The sequence below is a fragment of the Takifugu flavidus genome, unplaced genomic scaffold (assembly GCF_003711565.1).
Source record: "Takifugu flavidus isolate HTHZ2018 unplaced genomic scaffold, ASM371156v2 ctg295, whole genome shotgun sequence".
NCBI lineage: Eukaryota > Metazoa > Chordata > Actinopteri > Tetraodontiformes > Tetraodontidae > Takifugu > Takifugu flavidus.
Genome location: NW_026621935.1, coordinates 6780 through 32567, shown reverse-complemented (window position 1 = coordinate 32567; position 25788 = coordinate 6780). Strand labels below are relative to the sequence as shown.

The 25788-nt window shown below is 46.9% G+C and overlaps 3 protein-coding genes and 1 non-coding gene across 12 annotated transcripts; 2 read left to right on the top strand and 2 right to left on the bottom strand.

Moving 5' to 3' along the window:
* Positions 1-888: 888 nt before the first annotated feature.
* LOC130520162 (NACHT, LRR and PYD domains-containing protein 12-like) lies at positions 889-11600 on the top strand. 4 transcript variants are annotated; one of them, XM_057023742.1, is made up of 9 exons: positions 889-995; positions 1085-2906; positions 6336-6512; positions 6623-6796; positions 8196-8369; positions 8576-8749; positions 9279-9452; positions 10365-10538; positions 10745-11600. In XM_057023742.1, the coding sequence occupies exons 1-9, from the start codon at positions 980-982 to the stop codon at positions 10923-10925; spliced, it is 3066 nt and encodes a 1021-aa protein (XP_056879722.1). In that variant the 5' UTR covers positions 889-979; the 3' UTR covers positions 10926-11600. The 4 variants fall into 4 exon arrangements, with proteins under 4 accessions (XP_056879722.1, XP_056879724.1, XP_056879723.1 ...); XM_057023744.1 differs by lacking the exon at positions 9279-9452; XM_057023743.1 differs by lacking the exon at positions 10365-10538.
* A 3287-nt stretch (positions 11601-14887) lies between these two features.
* On the top strand, positions 14888-21538 carry LOC130520160 (RIPOR family member 3-like). Of its 6 annotated transcripts, none has more exons than XM_057023734.1 (18): positions 14888-15127; positions 15217-15280; positions 15425-15468; positions 15542-15667; positions 15803-15948; positions 16076-16202; positions 18186-18340; positions 18547-18637; positions 18997-19272; positions 19341-19480; positions 19563-19662; positions 19808-20045; positions 20110-20277; positions 20360-20524; positions 20626-20840; positions 20939-21022; positions 21111-21201; positions 21271-21538. In XM_057023734.1, exons 1-18 carry the CDS (start codon positions 14933-14935, stop codon positions 21369-21371), a joined length of 2526 nt encoding a protein of 841 aa, XP_056879714.1. In that variant the 5' UTR covers positions 14888-14932; the 3' UTR covers positions 21372-21538. The 6 variants fall into 6 exon arrangements, with proteins under 6 accessions (XP_056879714.1, XP_056879719.1, XP_056879717.1 ...); XM_057023737.1 differs by having other exon boundaries at positions 14889-15127; positions 19027-19272; XM_057023736.1 differs by having other exon boundaries at positions 14889-15127; positions 20626-20828.
* Positions 21539-21914: 376 nt separating this feature from the next.
* LOC130520161 (bladder cancer-associated protein) lies at positions 21915-23165 on the bottom strand. The gene has a single exon (XM_057023741.1). It carries the CDS (start codon positions 23107-23109, stop codon positions 22846-22848), a length of 264 nt encoding a protein of 87 aa, XP_056879721.1. The 5' UTR covers positions 23110-23165; the 3' UTR covers positions 21915-22845.
* A 593-nt stretch (positions 23166-23758) lies between these two features.
* Positions 23759-23875, bottom strand: LOC130520164 (5S ribosomal RNA). Its single transcript, XR_008948685.1, has one exon. It is a non-coding gene; the product is annotated as a 5S ribosomal RNA (ribosomal RNA).
* Between the last annotated feature and the right edge of the window lie 1913 nt (positions 23876-25788).

Here is a 25788-nt window from a genome sequence, read left to right as displayed (position 1 = left end):
AGTATGTTTATGTAGCACCAGATAATTTAGTGGCTGAGCTGAAGACAGTCCTTTCACCATGTTGGCCTGTGGAAAACCAGTGTTGTCGGGCCGATGGACCAGCGTCCCCGTCGTTGCCGGACCACCGTTGGCCACCAGTTGGGTTTTGGGATCAAAGTGGGGGCGTTTCCTGTATCCGGTTCTCCTCACGGATCCATGACTACAACATGTTGCTGCAAGTGCAGAGACGTTTGCTCTGGAAAGAATTTTAGAGCACATTCAGTGCTGCAGGATGAGGGGCTGGAAAAGGTGCCAGTTCTTTTCTCACTGCAGGGAACAGTTAAAAAAAGCAGCTTAAACTCTGAAAACATGAAAATGATACAGAGACATCATTGATTCAGTTGTTATCCAGAATGGATTAGAAATGTTCCTGTTTGATAAAAATGCAGTGAATTGGGATTATTGAACTCCAACCTCTACAGATTATTTACCTTCATCACAGTCTCATCACTATTTCTGATGTTTCCTCAGGATGGACGAGGACAGAGCAGAGTCCACAGTGCCCAGCTGGGTGTCCCTGAAGAGTGACCGGTCCAAAGATGGAGAATAATAAACTTCAGAAGTTCAGAGAAAATGTAAGAAAACTAAGCGTGATGATGTGTTTGTGTGGCAGCTGTTAGTCACATTAACAGCAGCAGGTTGTGAGTTTATTATTGGAGATGTTTAACACTTAAACCTCAGACAGTCATATAGTTACAGACTTAATGTGAATATTGTTGATTAGAAACAAGAATCAGGTTTAAACTGAAAGATGAATTCAGACATAAATGCTGGAACAATATTGAGTCTTGATCAGGTTCTTTCATCCTATAAATCAAAGGACTAATAGAGATGTGTTCATAGTGAGAGGGGGGAGCACATCCTATCAAACTGGGACCAGTCAGCTCCACCAGGAGAGTCCTCTTGTTCACAATCTGGAAGCAGATCTGGAGATGCTGAAATGAAGCCCAAACAAAGTAAAACTGTTCAATATGAGATTTAACTTGTGATGTCATGAATTTGTAGTTGTGTTGATGATTTATTATAGATGTTTACTTATGTTCAGGAAGTGATCTGCAGGAGGTGATAGAAGGTCATAAGATGAGTCTGAAGAGAAGATGTGAACATGTGACTGAAGGAACTCATGAAGCAGGAAGTGGAACCCTGCTGAACAAGATCTACACTGAGCTCTACATCACTGAGGGACAAAGTGAGGAGGTGGACACACAACATGAGGTGAGACAGCTTGAGAGAACCTCCAAGAAGAACATCCAGGACACTCCAATCAAGTGCCAGGACATCTTCAAAGTCTTATCGGAGCAACAGAGACACATCAGAGTGGTTCTGACCAACGGTGTCGCCGGCGTTGGAAAAACCTTCTCAGTGCAGAAGTTCAGTCTGGACTGGGCAGAAGGTTTGGAGAACCAAGACATCAGTCTGGTGCTTCCGCTCTCATGCAGGGAGCTCAACTTGATCAGAGATGAGCAGCACAGTCTTCTCTCACTGCTTCATGTTTTCCATCCAACATTACAGAAGATCAGAGCAGAAGATCTGACTGTCTGGAAACTTCTGTTCATCTTTGATGGCCTGGATGAAAGCAGATTTTCACTGGGTTTCAACAACCATCAGGTCATCTCTGATGTCACACAAGTATCGTCCGTTGAGGTGCTCCTGGTGAACCTCATCCAGGGGAACCTGCTTCCCTCAGCTCTCATCTGGATCACCTCCAGACCTGCAGCAGCCTATCAGATTCCTCCCTCGTGTGTTGACAGGATCACAGAAGTACGAGGCTTCACTGACTCCCAGAAGGAGGAGTACTTCAGGAGGAGGTTCAGTGATGAAGATCTGTCCAAGAGAATCATCTCACACATCAAGGCCTCCAGGAGCCTCCACATCATGTGTCTGATCCCAGTTTTCTGCTGGATCACTGCTATAGTTCTGGAGGACATGATGACCAGAGACCAGAGAGGAGAGCTGCCCAAAACCCTGACTGACCTCTACTCACACTTCCTGAGGGTTCAGATAAAGAGGAAGAAGCAGAAGTATGGAGGAAAGCAGAGACCAGAGGAACTGACTAAGGCTGATAAAGAACTCCTTCTGAAGTTGGGTCGGCTGGCGTTTGAACATCTGGAGAAAGGAAACATCATGTTCTACTCAGAAGACCTGGAGCGATGTGGACTGGACGTCTCCGAGGTGTCGGTGTACTCAGGAGTTTGTACAGAGATCTTCAAGAGAGAGAGTGTGATCTTCCAGAAATCAGTCTACTGCTTTGTTCATCTGAGCATTCAGGAGTTTCTGGCTGCCGTCTACATGTTCCACCATTACACCAGGAAAGACACAGCGGTTATAAATCAGTTCCTAAAATATTCGAAACCAAACCGCTTTTCCAGGTTTGCTGGGTTGTTACGTTGCGGTCCAATCACATCTCTTGATGACTTCCTCAGGAGAGCACTAATGAAATCTCTTGAAAGTAAAAATGGCCACCTGGACTTGTTTGTTCGCTTCCTTCATGGTCTCTCTCTGGAGTCCAATCAGAGGATCTTGGGTGGACTGTTGGATCAGAGGAACAGCCACCCAGAAACCATCCAGAAGGTCCTCAACAACCTGGAGGAGCTGAACAGTGGTGGAATCTCCCCAGACAGAAGCATCAACATCTTCCACTGTCTGATGGAGATGAAGGATCAGTCAGTCCATCGGGAGATCCAAGAGTTCCTGAAGTCAGAGAAGAAATCAAAGAGGAGACTGTCAGTGATCCACTGTTCAGCTCTGGCCTACCTGCTGCAGATGTCAGAGGAGGTTCTGGATGAGCTGAACCTGCGGCAGTACAACACCTCAGAGGAGGGACGACGTCGCCTGATTCCAGCTGTGAGGAACTGCAGGAAGGCCGTGTAAGTAAAGATTTTTGGGGCCGGACATCGGCGTTTAAATCAAGCGAGTGGATCGTGTCAGGTAGCAATACCCCCTCCAGTGGTCATTCCTTCAATTCTTTATTTCCATTGCAGCGTCCATAAATTAAAAACAACAACAATTCATCCAGAAATGTTCAACACTGGCTGGATATAAGTTCAAAGGTCAATCCAGACAAACCAACATAAGGCAGGAATAATAGGAGCCACAAGTTAACTGACTATCATGAAATTACTGTCATGTCATTAAATCACTTTTGTTTGTTTGTATACATCGTATTCAAACGACAGAAAAACACATTTTAACTAATGACACGTGACTATTTTGCTTCATTTGTTCAACGTAAAAACAGCCGGCCTCGTTGGTTTAAATGGGTGTTTTAGGTCTTTGTGGCGGTTCCGTTTGGAGCCTTTATGTGACCCACAAAGTTGTTTGAGCCTTTCCACACCCGTTAGGTGGCAACTTCATCACTAGCAACAAAAGGTGCAGTGAAAATGATTTGAAGGAAAACAGGCAGATATAACAGAAGCTGACGGCAATCGATGCAACCAGAGACTCTGATGTCATCGATCGGATCGCTGAATTAAGACTTGACGCACGATCGTACAAATTGAATGAAATGCAAAATATCCAAAGAGCCGATAGACAGATAAAAAGATGCACGTTTCTATAAACCATTTGCTATAATCATTTTAAATATTGAGTAATTATGAGCTGTTCTAAAATAAGACAAATGTTGAGAATAATTCAGTTGCATTTCAGATCTGATGGTCGTTCAAACTGTTGCTCTACGGCAGGGGTGGGGAACCTCCGGCCTCCGGGCCGTATAAGGCCCGCGATACCATTTCTACCGGCCCGCAACACAATAAGATTGTAGTATGAATGAATAAAATTTAAAAAAATCAGGAAAAAACGTATCGGCAGCCATTCATTTTCTGAGATAAAACGGACGGTAATGTTATGTCCGAGCAAAGGTCAGGGTCAGTGAACACAGCATGTGATGTAGGTAGTGGGCGGATTGATTGACACGGACGAAAAATTGATGTATCATGGCGACTGTCAAGAAAAGAAAGGTGGATGCAGAATGCCGTTTATTCCAGGAGAAATGGACAAATGATTTTTTCTTTGTCGAAGTAAAAGGCAAGCCAGTGTGCCTAGTTTGTGGCGAGGCGCTGGCGGTGATGAAAAAGGCAAATCTCGAGCGCCATTACAGCACGAAACATGCTAAACTCGATGAGTTGAAAGGACCGATGCGTGGGATAAAGTTAACGCTCTTCGTTGGAGTTTGGAGGCTCAACAAGCAGCTTTCATACGACCATCTTCCGACAGAGAGAATATTACACGAGCAAGTTTTGTGGTGAGTGACTTGAAGCCAAGAAGCTGAAACCTCACGCCGAAGGAGAATTCGTGAAGAGTGCCTCGTAGCCGCCGCTGAGGTTCTCGCGCCGGACAAAGTAAAACTTTTTCAAAGCGTCAGTTTGTCTCGAAGAACCGTTGCAGACAGGATTACTGACATGGCACAAAATATTGAAAAAACACTGAAGGACACTGCAAGAGACTTTGAGTATTTTTCTCTGGCCTGTGATGAGACAACTGACATCACAAACACAGCGCAACTTGCCATTTTTGTGCGTGGGATTACCGCCAAGTTTGAAATAAAGGAGGAGTTGTTGTCTTTGCAAGCCATGCATGGCACTAGTAAAGGTGAGGATTTGTTCAGTCAAGTTGTTGTGGCCATGAACAATTTTGAACTGCCATTTGAGAAGTTGAGCGGAATCGCCACTGATGGAGCACCCGCAATGGTTGGCACGCAAAAAGGATTGACTGCATTAGTCAAAAAAGAAATGAGCCGTCTGGGTCTGGATCCAAGTGATATAGTTGTGTGCCACTGTATCATACATCAAGAGAGTCTGTGTGCACATTCCCTGAAGCTTAACAATGTGATGAAAACCGTCGTGTCCACCATAAACTTCATCAAAAGCAGAGGGCTGAACAACCGCCAGTTCAAGGAGCTACTCAGCGAGCTTGAGTCAGAGTACGGTGATCTGGTTTATCACTGTGAAGTGCGATGGCTGAGTCGTGCAAATATGCTCGCACGGTTTTATACACTGCGGGAAGAGGTCAAACACTTCATGGAGATGAAGGGGAAACCTGTCATGGAGCTCAGTGATGGCAAGTTCCTCAGTGATCTGGCCTTCATGGTGGACATCACCAAGCACCTGTCAGAGCTAAACATCAAGCTGCAAGGTCCCAACCAGCTCGTCAGCTCTCTGCTTTCCAATGTGAAAACATTTGAAGTGAAGTTAAGGCTGTGGCAAGAACAACTGGAAAGGGGAAACACTGTGCACTTTCCCACCCTGCAAGAACAAAAGCCTGATGTTATGACTGAATATGCTGGTGAATGTGCAAAACTCGTTCAGGCATTTGATGAGAGGTTTCATGATGTGAAAAACATACAAAGGGAACTAGACATGTTTGCTACGCCATTTAATGTGCAACCATCTGATGTACCAGACAAATTCCAAATGGAAATAATTGAGCTGCAAAACAACAACAAACTCAAAGCTAAGTACAACAACCTCTCTCTACTGGACTTTTACAAACTGTACGTTAGTGCTGAGGATTTTCCCATCTTGAGGAGACATGCCCTGAAGTTTGCATCTCTGTTTGGGACAACGTACCGCTGTGAACAGTTCTTTTCAAAACTGACACTTGCAAAGACTCGCTTCCGCTCAAGACTGACTGACCCAAACTTGGAAAACCAGCTTCGAGTGGCATCATCATCACTGCCAGCTGACATTAGATGCCTCTCCAAAGAGAAGCAGTTCCAACCATCGCATTAGGTGTAGAAATGCAGCAATTATTGTTATTATTATTGTCTTTATTACCTCCGCCAAGGAGGTTATGTTTTTGCCGGCGTTTATCTGTCTGTCTGTCTGTTAGCAAGTCTGTCTGTTAGTTTTTGTGAGTAGAGGCCTCGAACAGGCCCTTACAGGTCTCTTGCCTCAACTCTGCACCTCTTTTTTTTATTGTTTTGTATGATAATGTAAAAATATTTAACTTGTTTGTCATTTTATTCTATTTTTTTGGTGGTTTTATATGCATGTTGTGTTAAATAAATAATTCAAATTCAAATGCAGCAATCATGAGACTCAGTAACACAGTGGTTACAGACTTTTTTTCGTCTTTTTTTTGCATCCCTAGGTATGTGTTCATAATAGTATGGCCCTCGGAGGACTTTATAAAAATTGAAATGGCCCTCGATATGAAAAAGGTTCCCCACCCCTGCTCTACGGTGTTGAATTTAGCTTTTCCAGGAAATTAGCTACATTTGTGTTGAGGTAGATTCTCAGATAAGTTGATGAGAAATCCCAAAGTTTGACTCACTATTTTTGTTTCATACACAACAGACTGCCTGGTAGTTTTCTTTCAACGAGTCATTGGGAAGTTGTGGCCTCAGCAATGACGTCAAACCCTTCTCATCTACGGGAGCTGAGCTTAAGCAAGAACCAAAACCTGACAGATGCCGACGTAAAGTTACTGTCTTCTGGAATGATGCATCCAAACTGCAGACTGGAGACGCTCAGGTCAGGAGGCCTCTGTTGGTCTTTTCTACATTTCTTTACATTTTCTGCTTTTCTCTTCATTTTCAGATTTAGAAATGTGTTTTTATTTGCCCCATTTATTCCTTTTCCAGGCTGAGTGACTGCAGTTTATCAGAGATCAGCTGTGACTCTCTGGCCTCGGCGCTGAGGTCCAATCCCTCCCATCTGAGGGTTCTGGAGCTGAGCTACATCAGTCTAGAGGATCCAGCAGTGAAGCTGCTCTGTGGTTTTCTCCAGGATCCTCTCTGTAAGCTGGAGACTCTCAGGTCAGTCAGAGATGATCCAGTTCTTTCCCAGGTGTAACTAGTTAGACATTAACTGTTTACATGTTTGATCTTTGTTATAAACGTAGTGTTACAGTTCTCAGAAAAAAGACCACACAGGACAGATTTGCAGTATTAAATTGGTTGTGGAAATCTGTCCCATGTGAGGATGGTCATCAATGACTAGAAAGGAAGTATCAGTTGTAGATTTGTCTTGTTTTATTTTAGGCTGGCCACAAAACCGCCCAAACATTCAGACCAATCAAAAATGGTTCTTCCTGTCTTTTAAAGATCAGAAGGAAAACTAGAAAACCCCAAAAGAAAGCTGCTGCAGTGTGCCATGCCCCTTCTCTCCTGAGAAAAGCCATCCCAAAAAAGAGAAAAGCCCAAGTGTGAAGTGAGCCCCCTGTTAAACCTTGGTACCGAAAGCCTGCAGTCATTCTCATCTGAGGTGGCTTCATTCCAGCCAGAAGCCCAAACCTGCCTCCCTCTTAAAGGGGCAGCAGGTCAGTCCAACCACAGAAACCTTCATGAAGATCTGAAGCTTTCAGCATCACAATTGTTGCACCTCACTTCCATTGGAGTCCAAATCAGAAGTCAACAAGTTGATTCTACACCGATTCTACACAATGCAACCATTTTAAAAAGGTTTCCATCCATAAGTTTTCACATATTTTTACTGTTGTAATGGTCATTAAAGAAATGACCTTATTGGAGTTTTTCTCCTCACAAATATGACTTTCTATGAACGATGCAATAAATGCAGCTTGCAATCTAAGACAATATGGAAGTATGTGTATATAATAGTAGTGGAAGTAGCTCATAAAATAATACATTTGCTCTTCTCATCGAATCTCTCTATGGTATTAAAGAAAAACCTGCTCTTAGTCAACAACATCTAAGACACCAACCAAAAATCCTAATTTTCTACAATCTAATATAAAACAGTAGAGAAGACTCTCATCTGGAGAACAAGTGACACCAGCTGCCAATCATTGTTGGAGAAATGTGCAGTCAGGGGAACGATGCGTCCAGACTATAGCCACCCTTCCAGCATCCAGCAGTGTCTAAAACTTTGATTTGGTTTCACCAGAGAGTGTAGGGATTGCAGGGTCGCTGCAGCATCGCCCACAAGCTATCAGGAGTGGGTCGCTTTGTCCCAACTCCTGACAAGAGTTGAGTGCTATTGAGAAATGTGGTCTCACAAACTTGGAAGGTATTTTGACCCACACACACTTTACATACGGTGTAGATCTTGTCCAACCGCCCTGAAAGAACCCAAAATAGGAACATACGGCAGATAAGCCGGTGCAGGACCAGAGGTTTGTTGCTTGTAAGCTGTGTTTTGCTCTGGTACATGTTGATTTTTATTTGTCTTCTCTCAAAATAATTGTTATTTTAGACTATGGGGCTGCAGTTTATCAGAGACCTGCTGTGATTCTGTGGCCTCAGCTCTGAAGTCCAACCGCTCCCATCTGAGGGTTCTGGACCTGAGCTCCAACCCGTTGAAGGATTCAGGAGTGAAGCAGCTCTGTTCTGGACTGGAGAGTCCAAACTGTAAACTGGAGAGGCTCAGGTCAGTCTTCATTTTTCTACCTATATACCAGCTGCTAAGATGGTGAAGTGAGGCTGTTCTCAACACTGCTGTGATGCACCACATTAAAAACATTCCTTGGAATATCGTGAATTCAGGTCTGACCCAACTAAGAACTAACGTAGGTTTAGTACTGACGCAGATAACATGCAGACCTGCACCGTATAACCTCATCCTGCATTTTTCAGATTGATTGACTGCAGCTTATCAGAGATCAGCTGTGGCTCTCTGGCCTCGGCGCTGAGGTCCAATCCCTCCCATCTCAGAGAACTGGACCTGAGTCAGAACCAGCTGCAGGATCCAGGAGTGAAGCTGTTCTGTGGTTTTCTCCACTTTCCAAACTGCCGACTGGAAACTCTGAGGTAAACACCATTCTCAAAAATGTCCATTATTCCATCCGAGGGTCCTCACACTTTCTGAGTGTGTGTGTTGTGCCCAGTTCCTTCAGGAGGGAGGGCCACACGGGGACCACTTATTCATGATAAATTGATTTAAGGACAATGAAAAAGCCCACAGATGGTAACCAAAATTAGACAAAACTAGGTGAGGGTGCCTGGTAGACACCAGCCAACGAGGAGGGAGATGGTGAGGGAGACAGGAAGTCATCTAAGACAGGTTGTGCCTTTAAAGATGAGCCACAGGTGAGATGATCTCCATGATGAGATGGGAGGGAAAGAGGTGGAGAACCTGGGAAGAGTGAGGGCCAGAACAATATATATTCTCCTTTGGAACAGTGCAAACCTGAGAGGTTGGAATTGTGGTAATTACATATTACTATCATTTTTTAACCTGTAACTAAATTAAATATTTACAGATCATGCCTTTGATTAACCTTTCAGATTAATACTGGTTTCACTTATAACCTTATAAAAGTTTCCCTTCTTTATTTAGACTAAGTGACTGCAGGTTATCAGAGATCAGCTGTGATTCTGTGGCCTCAGCTCTGAGGTCCAACCTCTCCCATCTGAGGGTTCTGGACCTGAGCTTCAACACGTTGCAGGATTCAGGAGTGAAGCGGCTCTGTTCTGGACTGGAGAGTCCAAACTGTAAACTGGAGACGCTCAGGTCAGTCTTCATTTTTCTACCTATATACCAGCTGCTAAGATGGTGAAGTGAGGCTGTTCTCAACACTGCTGTGATGCACCACATTAAAAAAATTCCTTGGAATATCGTGAATTCAGGTCTGACCCAACTAAGAACTAACGTAGGTTTAGTACTGACGCAGATAACATGCAGACCTGCACCGTATAACCTCATCCTGCATTTTTCAGATTGATTGACTGCAGTTTATCAGAGATCACTGTGGCTCTCTGGCCTCTGCGCTGAGGTCCAATCCCTCCCATCTCAGAGAACTGGACCTGAGTGGGAACCAGCTGAAGGATCCAGGAGTGAAGCTGCTCTGTGGTTTCCTCCACTTTCCAAACTGCCGACTGGAAACTCTGGGGTAAACACCATTCTCAAAAATGTCCATTATTCCATCCGAGGGTCCTCACACTTTCTGAGTGTGTGTGTGTTGTGCCCAGTTCCTTCAGGAGGGAGGGCCACACGGGGACCACTTATTCATGATAAATTGATTTAAGGACAATGAAAAAGCCGACAGATGGTAACCAAAATTAGACAAAACTAGGTGAGGGTGCCTGGTAGACACCAGCCAACGAGGAGGGAGATGGTGAGGGAGACAGGAAGTCATCTAAGACAGGTTGTGCCTTTAAAGATGAGCCACAGGTGAGATGGATCTCCATGATGAGATGGGAGGGAAGAGGTCGGGAGAACCTGGGAAGAGTGAGGGCCAGAACAATATATATTCTCCTTTGGAACAGTGCAAACCTGAGAGGTTGGAATTGTGGTAATTACATATTACTATCATTTTTTAACCTGTAACTAAATTAAATATTTACAGATCATGCCTTTGATTAACCTTTCAGATTAATACTGGTTTCACTTATAACCTTATAAAAGTTTCCCTTCTTTATTTAGATTAGAGCGCTGCAGCTTATCAGAGATCAGCTGTGACTCTCTGGCCTCGGCGCTGAGGTCCAATCCCTCCCATCTCAGAGAACTGGACCTGAGCTCCAACACGTTGCAGGATTCAGGAGTGAAGCGGCTCTGTTCTGGACTGGAGAGTCCAAACTGTAAACTGGAGAGGCTCAGGTCAGTCTTCATTTTTCTACCTATATACCAGCTGCTAAGATGGTGAAGTGAGGCTGTTCTCAACACTGCTGTGATGCACCACATTAAAAAAATTCCTTGGAATATCGTGAATTCAGGTCTGACCCAACTAAGAACTAACGTAGGTTTAGTACTGACGCAGATAACATGCAGACCTGCACCGTATAACCTCATCCTGCATTTTTCAGATTAGAATACTGCAGTTTATCAGAGATCAGCTGTGACTCTCTGGCCTCGGCGCTGAGGTCCAATCCCTCCCATCTCAGAGAACTGGACCTGAGTTACAACCAGCTGCAGGATTCAGGAGTGAAGCTGCTGTCTGATCTTGTAGAGAATCCACACTATGGGCTGGAGACATTGAGTCAGTAGCTGGTTGAAGCCAGTCAACTCCCGCTCATCTGCTGCATCACTCACTGACCACTGGTGAAGAGCATCTGTGGAAACATCTGCCGTCTACTCCCTCCATAGATGAAAAATTCAGTTTTTAAAAAGCGCTGATGGACTTTCAGGAGATCAGTCGATGGTCGACAAAGCAGAAGCAGCTTCGCCTTGAAGTTAAATTAGTTCCTGGTATCACACAATGCATCTTTATAAAGTTCTAAATGGCTCCTCGCCCACTCTTAGAAGCATGAAAACATTCTCTTAATTGTCTCTTCAAATGTCTGTATTATACGTTACTATTTTACATCATGCCTTCAGAATCTTTAGGGTTTAGTATTTACTGTCCCTGTGACATGGAGCATTGGAATAATTCAGCTGCAGCCAGCAAAAACCCATCAGAATGACGGCTATCGGTGGGAACCGCAGCTCACTTGACTTTAGTCAGTCTGTTCAATGTTATAGGATTTATTGCAATCTAATAAAAACTATGAATAAATGTGGGAAATAGGAAATAAAAAGAAGCAAAATTACCCAATAAAACTCCCATGAATACTGTAAATTTAAAGATGTCAAGAATGGAATATCAGCTTAAATTTAATCAAACATAAAGTGAAAAGGCCTCCTTTAAGTTTACTGCAAAAATAAACACAAAATCAAGAGCAACACGCGCCAAAAACGTCTCATTCTCTCTTCTGTCTCCACTCATTCTTTTATATTCTCTTAAGATAATGGGGACGGGGTCTTGTGATAACAAAACAACCTAATTGGGGACTATATTTTTGTTGCAAGAACTTTGGCTCTTCAGAAGTTTCTATGTTGGCTTCCACAGATTGTGCATCCACTAGAAACTCAGTGTTTTTGAGGAACTACCAGGAGTGGCTGGAGTGGAGGCCAATGACGCTATAGCTACATATAGATCACCGTTATCCTCAACCCAAAAGACCACCAGTTGGCGCAGCAATACTAAAGATAGGAGGTTGTGGTCGTTGCGCAGACGCAGAGTGATCACAAACGTGCCCTATGTTCTATATACCGTATGTTCGCGACCAAAGGGCGCACCGTATTAAAAGGTGCAGCCTCAGTTACGGGTGCTATTTCTGTATTTAACACATACATCAGGCGCTCCGGATTATAGGGCGCGGGCATGGTAAAACATACCGCTACGATAGCTTAAAACATGCATGCTAGCGTGTATTTAGCAATTTTGCAAAAGCCGGCAACCGACAACTATGTTTCCAAAATTAAAATGTTCGTATTTTTCGTATTTTGTTATTAAACCCCGGAGGGCTGAAGCAGGACCGCTGTTAAAAATGTATCAGTCCACGCTTCCAGTTCTGGTGCAACGTCCAGTTCTAAATGTATGAATCCGCGTATTGACGTTTCAACGTCCCATCAGTAAACGGAGAGATTTGGATATAGTCCCCCTGAAGTGGTGTTTTTAGAGCAGTTCTTAACTACTTTCTCTTTGCCTGATAAGAGGTCCAAACATTATTTCACTTCCCTATAAAATACTCTAAAATTTGCCATTCAAGATCAGATACCACCAGGTATAATTCATCCTCTAAATTTTCACAATTTCTTATTCTGTCAGGCTGTTTTTAAACCTTTGGCAACATAAAATAAAGTACCCAACTGGTATTATGTCAGGCTGGTTTACATCCCATTAAAGAAGCCAGCAGAAATAAAGCACAACAGTTACACAGACTACGCACAATAATATAGAGGATATAAAAAACAGTGCTGAGATGGGTTTGTGTCACTTTAGTACAGGGGTGGGGAACCTCCGGCCTCCGGGCCGTATACGGCCTACGAGACCATTTCTACCGGCCCGCAACGCAATAAGATTTTTAGATTTTATATGTGCACTTATACAGTGGGACCGTTCGCTAAACTCCGCGAGCTGCGAGTAGCAGCGGTAGCGTATTTTTGCCTTTCGTATCGTGAAATTTCTTTCGTAACAAGATGAAATATTTTCCCGTTTTCTGAGATAAAACAGACGGTTATGTTATGTCCGAGTCAAGGTCAGGGTCAGTGAACACAGCATGTGATGTACGTAGTGGGCTGGACTGATTGACACGGACGAAAAATGCTTAGCGAAACACGCTAAACTCGACGAGTTGAAAGGACAGATGAGTTTGGATAAAATTAACGCTCTTCGCCGGAGTTTGGAGGCTCAACAAGCAGCTTTCACACGACCATGTACCGACAGAGAGAATATTACGCGTGCAAGTTTTGTGGTGAGTGAATTAATAGCCATGAAGCTGAAACCTCACACCGAAGGAGAGTTCGTGAACGCGCCTCGTAGCCGCCGCTGAGGTTCTCGCGCCGGACAAAGTAAAATTGTTTCAAAGCGTGAATTTTTTTCGTGAATAACTACTTAACTAAGACATATATTGTTATGATTCTAGTGGCTAACGGTATGTTTTTTATGGTCAAGGAATCTAAATATGTAGTCAAAGTATATGTGGGACTAATATTTATGGTGGGAAATCACAATATGCCAGGAATTGTTGCGCTTGGCGGAGGTCTGCGCTCTCCGAGTGCTTTCTAGTTGTTGTTGTTGTTATTATTATTGTCTATCTTTCTTCATTTATTTTTTTCTTGATTATCTTGTTGTATTGCAGTTTTTGTGAGTAGAGGCCTCCAACAGGCCCTTACGGGTCTCTTGCCTCAACTCTGCCACCTCTTTATTGTTTTGTATGATCATGAAAACATATTTTACTTGTCATTTTATTCTATTTTTTTGGTGATTTTATATGCATGTGTGCTAAATAAATAATTCAAACTCAAATGCAGCAATCATGAGACTTAGTAACACAGTGGTTATAGACTTTTTTTTTTTTTGCATCCCTAGGTATGTGTTCATAATAGTATGGCCCTCGGAGGACTTTATAAAAATTGAAATGGCCCTCGATATGAAAAGGGTTCCCCACCCCTGCTTTAGTAAAATCAAAGCATTTTTCTTTATGTGCCAGCAAACACATAAGAAACATATGGAGGCTATAGAACAAACTAAAGATTTGTTGTTATTAAGATAAAGAAATGCAACATTTCCCCCAGAGAAACGATGGCGATGGAAAAAGCCCTGGCTGTGTGTGTGCATCACAGCAGGCGTGGGTTCTCCTCTCTGGAGTCATGCGGCTCTTTTGAAGGGCAGATGAGGAGGTTGGTTACAGATTCCCCTCAGAAAGATGATTACGGTGCCAAAGGTCATCACCGGGGTAACCAGGAGGAGGCAGAGTCGGTCTACTGTACGAGCGATGCCGCTCCAGTTATCCTTCTCCTGTCAGGACAAGACATTTACGCCACTTTTGATCTTTTTAAATCAGACTTTGGGTTGAGGACTCTGTTTGAACCATCTGACATGATTGCTGCGCGGCGTCTTCCCCTCTGGACTGCATGAACTCTTTTATTTCACTCAAAAGGGACAAAAAGGAAGCAAAATCCGTCCCCTGCTGAGCCATCGGATTTCTGTGTGTAGGAGCAGGTCACCATATTCAGTTGGCAGCTCCTCCAACAGAACCTTGAATGTTCTGAGCTGTTTCGCTCTGGAGCGGATGCTGTTTCTGATCTTCACCACAGGAGTCATCACGTGCTCAAAGCCCATCACTCTGGCACATGAGGCCTACAGACAGTAGGAGCCCCGTCTGTAGTGGGCCGCTCACAGCGGGAGCCCCGTCTGTAGTGGGCCGCTCACAGCGGGAGCCCCGTCTGTAGTGGGCCGCTCACAGCGGCAGCCCCGTCTGTAGTGGGCCGCCCACAGCTGGAGCCCCGTCTGTAGTGGGCCGCTCATAGCGGGAGCCCCGTCTGTAGTGGACCGCTCATAGCGGGAGCCCCGTCTGTAGTGGGCCGCTCATAGCGGGAGCCCCGTCTGTAGTGGGCCGCTCATAGCGGGAGCCCCGTCTGTAGCAGGAGCGACCGACGAAAGAGCGCTTCCTCAAGTCTGGCCTTGACCCGTGAACAAGAGTCTGGGTCATAATGCCCCCCCCTGGATTATGAGGCGAGGCAGAGGTGACCACCGTCCTCTCTGGGCTCCACAGGTGGAAGAGCTTTACGAGCTGTATTGTCTTCAGTGGCGGCTGTGCCAGGGGGTGGTCAACATGAAGAAGGCCTTCGCCAGGTCTCCGCCCACCAGAGCCTGCAGAGAAAGCCTGCTGGAGCTGAGCCGCAGCCACAGACACAGCCTCCAGGTGTGGACTCACACTTTGGTGAAATGTTGCCAGTCTCACGTGGTGGGAGTCATCAAACACCAACCTGAGACCTTTTCCATGCGTTGCAGGACATATCAGAAATGGAAAGAGAGTTGGAGATCCTGCTTGGAGAGCTCCATATCAAAATGAAAGGTTGATGTCACCCTTTAGGACGCTAATTCATCCAAAAGTCCTCCTGTTCTAATCCCAAGATGAACCCAATTTCAGTCTAATGAACATGACATAGAGCCTTTAAGATGTGCGACCTCATTGTTATAACACTGTTATTACGCGCAGGCCTGATCGGTTTTGCACGTCTTTGTCCCGGAGACCAATATGAGGTGAGATGTTCGAGCCTGGATTCCCCGTGAGATCCGATGGTTCTGTAACTGACTGGCGTGCGCGGTCTCGCAGGTGACCGTGCAGCTGGGACGCCAGCGATGGAGGATCAGAGGAAGGATCAAGTCAGACGACACCCAGTCCTGGGAGGAAGAACACATGGTTTTCCTTCCCCATATCCACCGCAACTTTGAGATCAAGGTTGGAATTTGTTTGATTGATGGGAATATGGGTGGTGCCGACACCTGAGCTGGCCTCTGAGGATCAGCAGCCCCTCTATGAGGCCTGCACCCTGTCTCCAGTGCACCCTTTAGTTGCTGTTTGTTTCTCTCTCAGGTGATGGAATTGAAGGGTCTGAGCTGGCTTCTGGTTGGCATGGTGACGTGCGCCAGTGCAGACTTCTTTGTGTCAAAGCCGCAGCTGATGTTGGTGGACATCACAGAGCTGGGAACCATCAAACTACAGCTGGAAATCGCTTGGAAGTACGGATACACACGCGCACAGAATCCCAGTTTTCTGCTTCCCAGAAAGAACAAACCTTTTTGTTTTCTTAGGTTTCAAACCTGCCTTCCATGTTTGCTTATCAGTGTTTGTGTTTACACCCCCAAGTCCCTTTGACAGCGGCGAAAAGATGAAGCGGCTGTCGCTCAGTCGGCTCTCGGTGTCCGCCAGAAGGAATCCGCTTCACGGCCGGACAGCAGGACACAGCCCCTCTTTCACTGAAAAGTACTTTCTGGTGAGCTCTGAAACACGGTGACAGAAATCTCCTAACCAAGCAATGAAATGGTCGTGTCCTCCACCACGAGCGGCTGAAGGGGTGACATTTTTGTGGAAAATAGATGTATTTAGTCCTCAATGGTGTGATTCTTTTTACCGTATTTTCACGACCATAAGGCGCACTGTATTAAAAGGCGCAGTCTCAGTTATGGGTGCTATTTCTGTATTTCTGTACATACATAAGGCGCACCGTATTATTAGGCGCATGCTGAAACATACAGTAAAAAATGACAACGGAAGTAAAACAGTGAGTTTCGACACATTTATTGAACAAAATATTCATTCTTCCGCCACAAAACTATCAAAATTTTCATCTTCTTTATCTGAATTAAACAGCTGCACTATTTCAATGTCCAACATCCCGAATTCCTCTTCTTAATCATCTGAACCGGACTCACCGACCGGTTCCGGTTCAGCGTTGATTTTGTGAAAGCTCTTCCAATACATGAAGACGGTATCATAGCCCATGCGTCTACAATCCACCCGCATATGGTGGCATAACTTGCCCACCGCTGCCTCATAGTCTTTGTGAAGGAGTGTTCGCCTTCCGTCATCCAGCGCTCTGTCCGTTTCCATGGCAGCGAGAAACCACGGTGAACGACGACTTCTCGTGCCCCGTTGTGCGTATCGCCACCGTGCTGGTCCCTTTTTCTCCACGTTGGGGGTCAAAGGGATGCCAAAAGTCAGAGGGATCTCATCCATGTTGGTGATGTGGCTGGGCGCGGTTATCTTGTAGGTGCGGAAAATGGCCGCCCTCTCCTGGTTAGGGTTAGGGTTAGAGAAGATGGCCGCCCTCTCTGGTTAGGGTTAGGGTTAGGGAAGATGGCCACCCTCTCCTGGTTAGGGTAGGGTTAGGGAAGATGGCCGCCCTCTCCTGGTTAGGGTTAGGGTTAGGGAAGATGGCCGCCCTCTCCTGGTTGGGCTAGGGTTAGGGTTAGGGAAGATGGCCACCCTCTCCTGGTTAGGGTTAGGGTTAGGGAAGATGGCCGCCCTCTCCTGGTTAGGGTTAGGTTAGGGAAGATGGCCGGCCTCTCCTGGTTAGGGCTAGGGTTAGGGTTAGGGAAGATGGCCACCCTCTCCTGGTTAGGGTTAGGGTTAGGGAAGATGGCCGCCCTCTCCTGGTTAGGATTAGGGTTAGGAAGTAGCCGCCCTCTCCTGGTTAGGGTTAGGGTTAGGGAAGATGGCCACCCTCTCCTGGTTAGGGTTAGGGTTAGGGAAGATGGCCACCCTCTCCTGGTTAGGGTTAGGGTTAGGGAAGATGGCCGCCCTCTCCTGGTTAGGGTTAGGGAAGATGGGTTAGGGTTAGGGTTAGGGAAGATGGCCGCCCTCTCCTGGTTAGGGTTAGGGTTAGGGAAGATGGCCGCCCTCTCCTGGTTACGGTTAGGGTTAGGGAAGATGGCCGCCTCTCCTGGTTAGGGTTAGGGAAGATGGCCGCCCTCTCCTGGTTAGGGTTAGGGTTAGGGAAGATGGCCGCCCTCTCCTGGTTAGGGTTAGGGTTAGGGTGCGCAACAGTTGTCCTTGCGCGTATGGAGAGATGCCGCCTCCTCATAAAGCGAAAACACTAAGTTTGCTGCCATTTTTCAGCCGCATATTCGATGTCCTGCAGTTTAAAGTAAGCCTCATTCATACGCGTCTCGCTTGACCGCTCCATTTTAGGGGATCCTTACGCGTAGGTGTGCCGCTAATCGATTGGTGGAGCGTTTACCGTAGTGCACCCACCAAAGGCGCACAGCAGATTTTGGAACTCAGTCCACACACAAGGCGCTCCATATTATAAGGCGCACCGTCGATTTTTGAGAAAATCTCAGTGTTTTAGGTGCGCCTTATAGTCGTGAAAATACGGTATATACGCCAAAATGATGCTGTATCTTTGCCCCGACGGTTTCTGGTGGATTGAAGGTCTGCGGGACATAAACACGTGCACCTCTCGCCCTTTTCTCAGTCAATGGCACGTCGGCTGCAGGAGGTCGAAGGTATCTCAGCAGCTGTGGAGTCTGCGAGCCGTCACGATACCGGAGGTGTGTCTCCGCTCAGCTACCCCTTCAACATCCCAGACGCCACCTTTCTGTCCAGCAACAACCCTCAGAACGCCACCAGGTTTTGCAAGTTTTCTTTGCACCTTCATTCAGTGCTCTGTACATGTAGGGTGAGTTTAATATTGCCTGTGTGCACCATTAAGCTGAGGTTTTGTCATTAAGTTTACTGAATCTGTTCTCTGAGATGATCGGTGCATGTTACTGTTGATTAGAACAAACTCATATATGTTATTAATGCCACTGTTTTCCATTATGTTGGTGATGCAGGTCCAGCACACCTGATGTTCTCAGAAAGAACCAGGCAGGAGAACCGGGACCCGGGACACATAATACAGATCAAGATGCGGATGTTACACGGGTCAGAAATCGATATAAATTAAATGTGAAAATGTGCATTTTAACAACTTCCCAGGAGGGGGCAGTAAAACGGTGTTTTTCTGCCACTAATATACAGATTCTTTATTCTAGTCACCAGATCACATTATAAATATTACACAGAGATTTTGGCACCCAGAATCAGACTCAATAAAAACTTTGATCATTTAAAAAAAAAAAAAAAACAACCTTTTGAAGTAATTGACATGGTGGGAAGGTCAGCACTACTGTTCCAGTCTTGGTCGGGGGTGTCAAACCAGTGTGGAATCTTTACTTTTCTGCATGACATAAATACATACATTTAGATTAGCGTGGCTACACATTCTCATACCTCCCCGTTAGCTTGTGAGACCCTTCCCTTCGTTGGTCCAGGACTCCTCAGAATTTGAGCCACATTCCTTCCCTGCCTTGCCCACTGTGACTATTCAGCCTGCTGCAGCCTCGCCCTCGCCTCCTGCTGCCCCTCCGGAGACCAGCGTTGGCCAGCACAGGGCCCGGGCCCTCAGGATCGGGGCCCAGATATCAGAGCTCAGTAACCTGCTTCCCAGCCAGCCCTGCTCCGAGCAGGAGCTACGAGCTCTGCGGCACAACCTTTTGCACCTGGCGACTATTCTGAAGGTACCCCGAGTGGATCTCCGGGTGTTTCTGACCACCACATGTGCCCTGACACTTGCGCTCTCCCCCAGAACGACCTTTCTCTGTTGAGACCCTCCTCGCCACAGGAGACTCTGGGTTTAGAAGAAGTCCTGGGAAGCTTTGACTTCCTGTCACATGACATCAACGCAGACGAAGACGCTTCCTGTTTGGGTACCCTCAGAAAACCCGGGTGAGTTTGAGGCACCCGAACAACAAACGGACAATAAAACCACGGGATAACCGCCTCTTTTTCTTTGGTGAAACGACGTCAGGTCTTTCCTGGAGCTGGACGGCGCATGGCTGACGTCTGGGAACGATGGTCTGGACCAGGCTCTTGAAATTCACCTGGACATTTGCTGCATCCTCCTACAGGTACAGCAAGCTCAGTCCTCACCGCTCTGAAAGGTCCTCGCACACACGTATTGGTGTCTATTTAGCCTTTGCAACCTTTTCGCTGTCATTTTAACGCTGCTATGAACACGGAGAGGGACGGGGCAACACCTCCGCCCAATCACAGAGCTGCAACCTGTTGCTTGTCTTCAGTTTTGAGTTCAGTAGTGCTGACAAGGGGAGCGAGGAGCTCGGGCCTGGACGCCATGCTAACTGCTGCACCGTGATCTTTCCCCAGAGGATGAGGGCGACCCGCTTCAGCCCCAGCAGACAGGAGCTACTGCAGGAACTCTCTCTCCAGGCTGAAGCGCTGCAGCGCGTCAGCCACCTCCTGCTGGAGAAGAACAAGATCTCTTCCACTGACAGTTCGTACAAGTCGTTTTGATCCGCACGTTTACACGGAATGGTTTTGAATGTGATCTTCCTCAGTCCTGCCGCAGGTCCAGAGAACCAGGGAGGTCCTGCTGTTCTGGGAGGCCTGTGTGAGCGGCAGCAGCAGCTCCCCCTTCCTCTGTGACGCTGACAGCTTCTGCGCTACGCTGAGGAAGTGTTTCACGCACAAGGTGGAGGCCAAGCAGCCGGGCCAGGCGGAAAAAGGTGCTCTGCGCACGTGGGAACGCCGCCGGTAAAGCTGCTGCTGCTTTAACTGATGTGGAACGTCGTGTCCATTGTGCCGCAGTGTTCTCCCGGCTGCTGGGGCAGCTCCAGGCGCCGTGTCGCACGGTGCCGGACCTCCGGCCCGTCTGCTGCCCCGACAGGGTCACGCTCTTCCAGCTGTCGGCGTACCTGAGGCGCTGGGGCGTCCAGGACCTGGGCGCACACATCACACGCCTCTCCAAAGAAGGTCGTCTAACATTTCGGACGTCTCGACCGGGCGGTGCGGGTCTTTACTCATGGTAGTCCCGGCAACAGAAGGCGCTGACCCAATGTGTGCGTGTGTTTCAGAGCGCATCCTCTCAGCTCTGAGGAGCCCCAAAAGGAGGCGGACCCTGAACACGCTTAGGGGCCAGCTGGTGGCAGAACTCCTGCCCCTGGGGTGCACGCTGCAGACCCTCGCCGCCCTGCAGGTGGACGCCAACCACAAAGTCAGTAGAGCTGCCTGCAAGTGTCTCTGCAGAGCCGCCGGCGTCCAAACCTTCAGGAACAAGGTGTTTATTGAGGTCCAGTCCTGTTGAATCCTTTTAGCCGGCAGCATTGTCAGAGAAAAGGGCGTTACACACGGTATTTAACCGAGTCTACCTCCGTGCTTCCCTCTCAGGCTGTTATTTATTACACTGAGAGTTTGAAAAGTGATGATATTCAAACCCAACAAGGCTCCTGTTTGGCTCTAAAGTGTCTCAAGGTAGTGAAAACGCTCAGAAATGTACGTTCAACACCAACTGCTGAACAGGTCTCTCAGGTGTGTGTGTGTGTGTGTGTGTGTGTTCCAGGCGACGGAGAGCGTGGACCACATCACAGAGATGTGCAGGGCGACAGATGGAGCTCTCCGCAGCGCTGCTCGAGAGACCGTCCTCTCCTTTGGTACAAACATGAGCAATTTCTCATTTAATTTGCACTTAAACACACTAAACCTTCTTTGACGTCCTGTAGGTAAAAGGGGGTTTCAGGCCTTCCAAAGGATGGAACAGCTCCACATTGCTGTGGAGGAGGCTGTCTACATAAACCAGGAGACGGAGATCACCGTTCTATAGGGGATCTCTGCGGCTCGGACGAATTCACTCGTCATTACGATTGCTTTTTAAAACTCGCCCTAACCCCGAGGATCCTTCTGCCCTTTTCCTGCAGCTACAGCAAATGTAAAGCTTCATTCGTGTTGTTGTGACCGCCATTAAGACTGATGATAAACGTACTACCTGTACTACTGAGGTTCTTCTTCTTTCTCTGCTCCTGCGGCATTACAGGCAGCTGTCGCCCTCTAGCGGCTGCACGGTGAAAGTGCTCGCCAGGAGTCGCTGAACAGGCTGTGTGCGTGTGTGTGTGCGTTTGATTGTTCAAGAATGTGTTATATAGTGTTTAAATCGATATAACAGCAGAGCAGAACATAGAGAGGACCTGTTTTTTGTTCCAATAACCCCAGGTAAACAATCTAGTGGTTTAAAACAGCCCCCCTGAATAGCAGAATAGTATTATTATGAAATAATTATGGTTATAATTACGATTATAATCACGGATCAAACTTCAGAGGATTCACCTCGTGTCCTGCTGAGATCTGCTCACACCACCGTGAAACACGCTGAGAAGAAAACCTTTATTTAAATTAAAACCAAAACTATAGTGTAGATTTGAGCAAAAATAACACTGTGACAGGAGCCCCCCCCCCCCCCACCCCCCCACACACACACACACACACCTGTAGAATCACTTCATCCTGTGTCCTACAGCTGACAGCACTTGCAGCAATGACACACAAGGAAAACGAGCATCGTGGCGTTAAACAAAGCCCTCGAACAGCAGCACGATGAGGACGAATGCAGATCAGGAACCTTGTGCATCATCACGTCACGCTCATCAAAGAAATCCATCCTTATTGCACACGCAGCCACACCTCAGGACCTCTCTACCGGCGGGAGCAAGGGGGTCGGATACTGATGGGACTGCTGGATCCACAACAACACGCTGGTCTGTGATCAGCAGATGCACCGGCTGGAAGCAAAGCCGTCATTATCCGTGTCCTCCACGCGTGGGAGACCAAAGATGGACAGGACTAATCCCACCGGGGCGTCTCCCAGGGCCAGCAGGCTTCCAGCAGCGTGACGCTTTCTAGCATTGGGAAATGTCCACACTGTAAATTCTGTGGCGACGGGCCTTTGGCTCGGTCCAATCCACCATGTAGGGGGGTGCAATGGGAACATTTTGGTGCACTTGTGGCAGTCACAGTAAATGAATGAGCCCAATCCCGATGTCCCAGGGTGGACGCACCCCATTCCCCCGTCGTCACACACACACTGGACACATCGTCCCTCTCCCACATGAAATTGGAGAGACTCGACAGCATGGAAAAACACCCCCGTTAACCCCAACACCCGCTCTGCTACTCTAAACTTTGGCCAAGCATCCGCCGTGCAGTCGTTTCCTCCGTCCAGCCAGCGTCCACAGCACGGCCGAGTCCTGCCAGACGCCGTACCCCCCCCCCTCCCTCGCCGCGATCGTTCATCTGAACCGCCTCTAAGTCCCGACGATCACTGGGTTGTGGGCTGCGTCTGGGAGGGCAGCATCTTGGCAGTGGTAGAGGAAGCAGTTGCCCCAGCAACTATAGCAGAGGAGGAAGAGGGCAGCCAGGAAGACCAAGGCACAGATGGTGCAGGGCTTCCTCTCCAGCAGGAAGCTCAGCAGGTAGAAGCCCATGAACATGGAGTGGTTGAACCACAGCGCCGGGTTGAGCGGCTTGGGGATGAGCAGCACAGGAAGTAGCCACTGTAGACAATACATGGTTGAGCCGCACTCTCTGGGATGCTGACCGAAGTGAGGAAGTTTTCACAAAGATTCCACTTGCAATGGGGGGGGGGGAGTCTATCCAACAGCACTGGGATGATGGAGGAACAGTTCACAGAATCCAGACGTCAGCGTGCTCGGGTCGTACCTGGGAACAGCACAGGGAAAGGTCTGAGGACCACAAAACCTCTCAATCGTGGGAAATATGGAACCCTAATAAGGTTCTTGCTCCACAGCCATTGTACCGCAGAATTATGAAAAGTGCTCATTTTAATTTGAAATATCCCTTTAAATGCTGCCGAGAACTGAAGAGAAAGTGAACCCACCAGGAAGCGTGACAAAATGCTCATTTTATGAGCAACAATCTGAGACGCTTTGACCGCGTAGCCAAAGGTTTCGTGTGGATTAATTCCACATTAAGTGTCCCATCTACATCCCTCACTTATTTCTCCAAAAATAATCGCCGTGCTAGCGATGTTAGCATTAGCACACACACACACACTCATAAAATATTAAATCTCAAACGATGTACAATAGTGCAACATTAAATCTCAATGTTAGAAGTACTTAAGAAGTGAATAACATCTGGCTGGATAATTATCAGGAACACTGGCGGCCTCTGCTGACCCAGTGGAAGAGTGCAAAAAGCTTACAGCACCTGGTATTCCCAGGCGGCCTCCCATCCAAGTACTAACCAGGCCCGACCCTGCTTAGCTTCCGAGATCGGACGAGATCGGGCGTTCTCAGGGTGGTATGGCCAAGCGAGAGCAGGGCAAGAAAATGGCCTTTTGAAGTTAATACACTCAAACTTATTTTCTTGAAACATTTATTCTGGTGGAGGTTGTCCATTTTGCTTTGTCACAGTCCAAACCTCAATGTTGGAGCAGCCTCCAATCCATTCCCCCAAAAAGAAAAGGCTATATAGCCTATGAGCGTCATATCATCAAATCTGCCTACAACGGCTCTTGGATGAGAGGTGAAACGCCTTCAAAAAAATCAAACAAGATTCAACTCCGATAAATGAAATCAACTTAAAAGCAATGTGCCATGGCCGGGAGCTAAACGGCCCTAAACCGTTCTCCATTCATTTTCAATGGTCGTGCTAACCACTACGGACGCAATATATTTCCGGCCGCTATCATCCCGTGGCGCTGTTCTGCCGTTTCTATGAAGAGCGGCTCCTCTCCGGAGGATCGGCCATTCTTGGTTCATTCTTTGGTAAACTTCGCTGAAGGTAAGTTTGGGCTTGATTTCCTACTAAATTAATGAGGAGGAAACTTTTCGTAATTGTGCATAGGCTGTGGTCAATTTGTCCTAAATTAGCAAGGAACGTGTTATAATTGGCCCTAAATTATAATGTACTGTATTTGTCATGCTACAATATACTATATTGTCAAGCTAGTTTTTCATAAATAAATTACACGATAGTGATGAATGAACTTGTTCATATTTTATATTCAAGTAACCGATTTACTTGTCGTGGCACTGAAACTCGGTATTATTTTATTATTATTGCTATAATTATTATTAGTAGTAATATTAGTAGTGGTAGTATTACATTTTATTACATCAAATGTGTGTTTTTGTTCCAATGTCTTTGAGAGGGGATACTGTCCTCCTGCCCCCCCCAACATGTCTTCTCACACACACACACAGACGCACACACAGACACACACAGACACACACACCTACACACCACCATCACTTTCCAGTCCTTTCCTCACTAGCCACACCAGGTACTGACCTTCTGAACTCCTGAATCGACACCCAACAACCTTGATCTTACACTTTCACACCTACATGATAATTGCATGTGCGCGACACTCACAAACACAGACACACACACACATAGACACACACACACACACACACACACAGAGCTTTACACATGGTACCACACTTTATCTTTTACTGGCCTAAGATTCCTTTGATCACATTTATCAGGTGTGATTTGAAAAATGGGTGGAACTGTTTTATCAGTGTCTAATAAAATGAGAAAATTAATAGACATTTGTCCTTTATGTCAGCTCAACATGCAGAAGCAATTCGCCTTTTTCCCTGGGAAACTTCGGGTCGTGTTCCGCAAGGGGCCTCTTGGGTTTCTCCTCCAGGAGCCATCTGATGAAGCCAAACGGGTGAGTTCCACTCCTCAGGACAAGTCTGCGGCCATGAGGGAGGACCTCGTACGGCAGAACGCTTTGGCCGTCATCCGGCAAAGAGGGGGGGATCCCTCAGATAAGATGGAGGTGCAGGGAGACTATGTCCTGCAGTTTGGTAAATATAAAGGGAAGTCATTCAGATGGCTTTTGCAGAATGACGTAGGATACACCGTGTATCTGATCAAGAACGTGCAGAGCGAGGAGGCAGCAGGTCTCTGTATGGCTGACAGCCACAGTAAGGACAGCCTCCAGTCATTTGTGAGTTATGCCCTCAGTTTCCAAGAAATCCAGGCTCTCCTCACTTATGAGGCCGGAAGAGGGGATGGAGTGACTGCCTCATCTGAAGACGACCAGCTGGTTGGATTTGGTGCCCGAGCCAAGAGCAGGTGGAAGGAGATCTGGGACAGCAGAGGTGATGGCTATGCTGATTTTGTCATAGGCAGGCGCTGCGTTCCAGGTACACGAATGTCCAGGTTGCAGCAGAACCTGCTGAAGAGGCAGCAGCCCACCACATCTT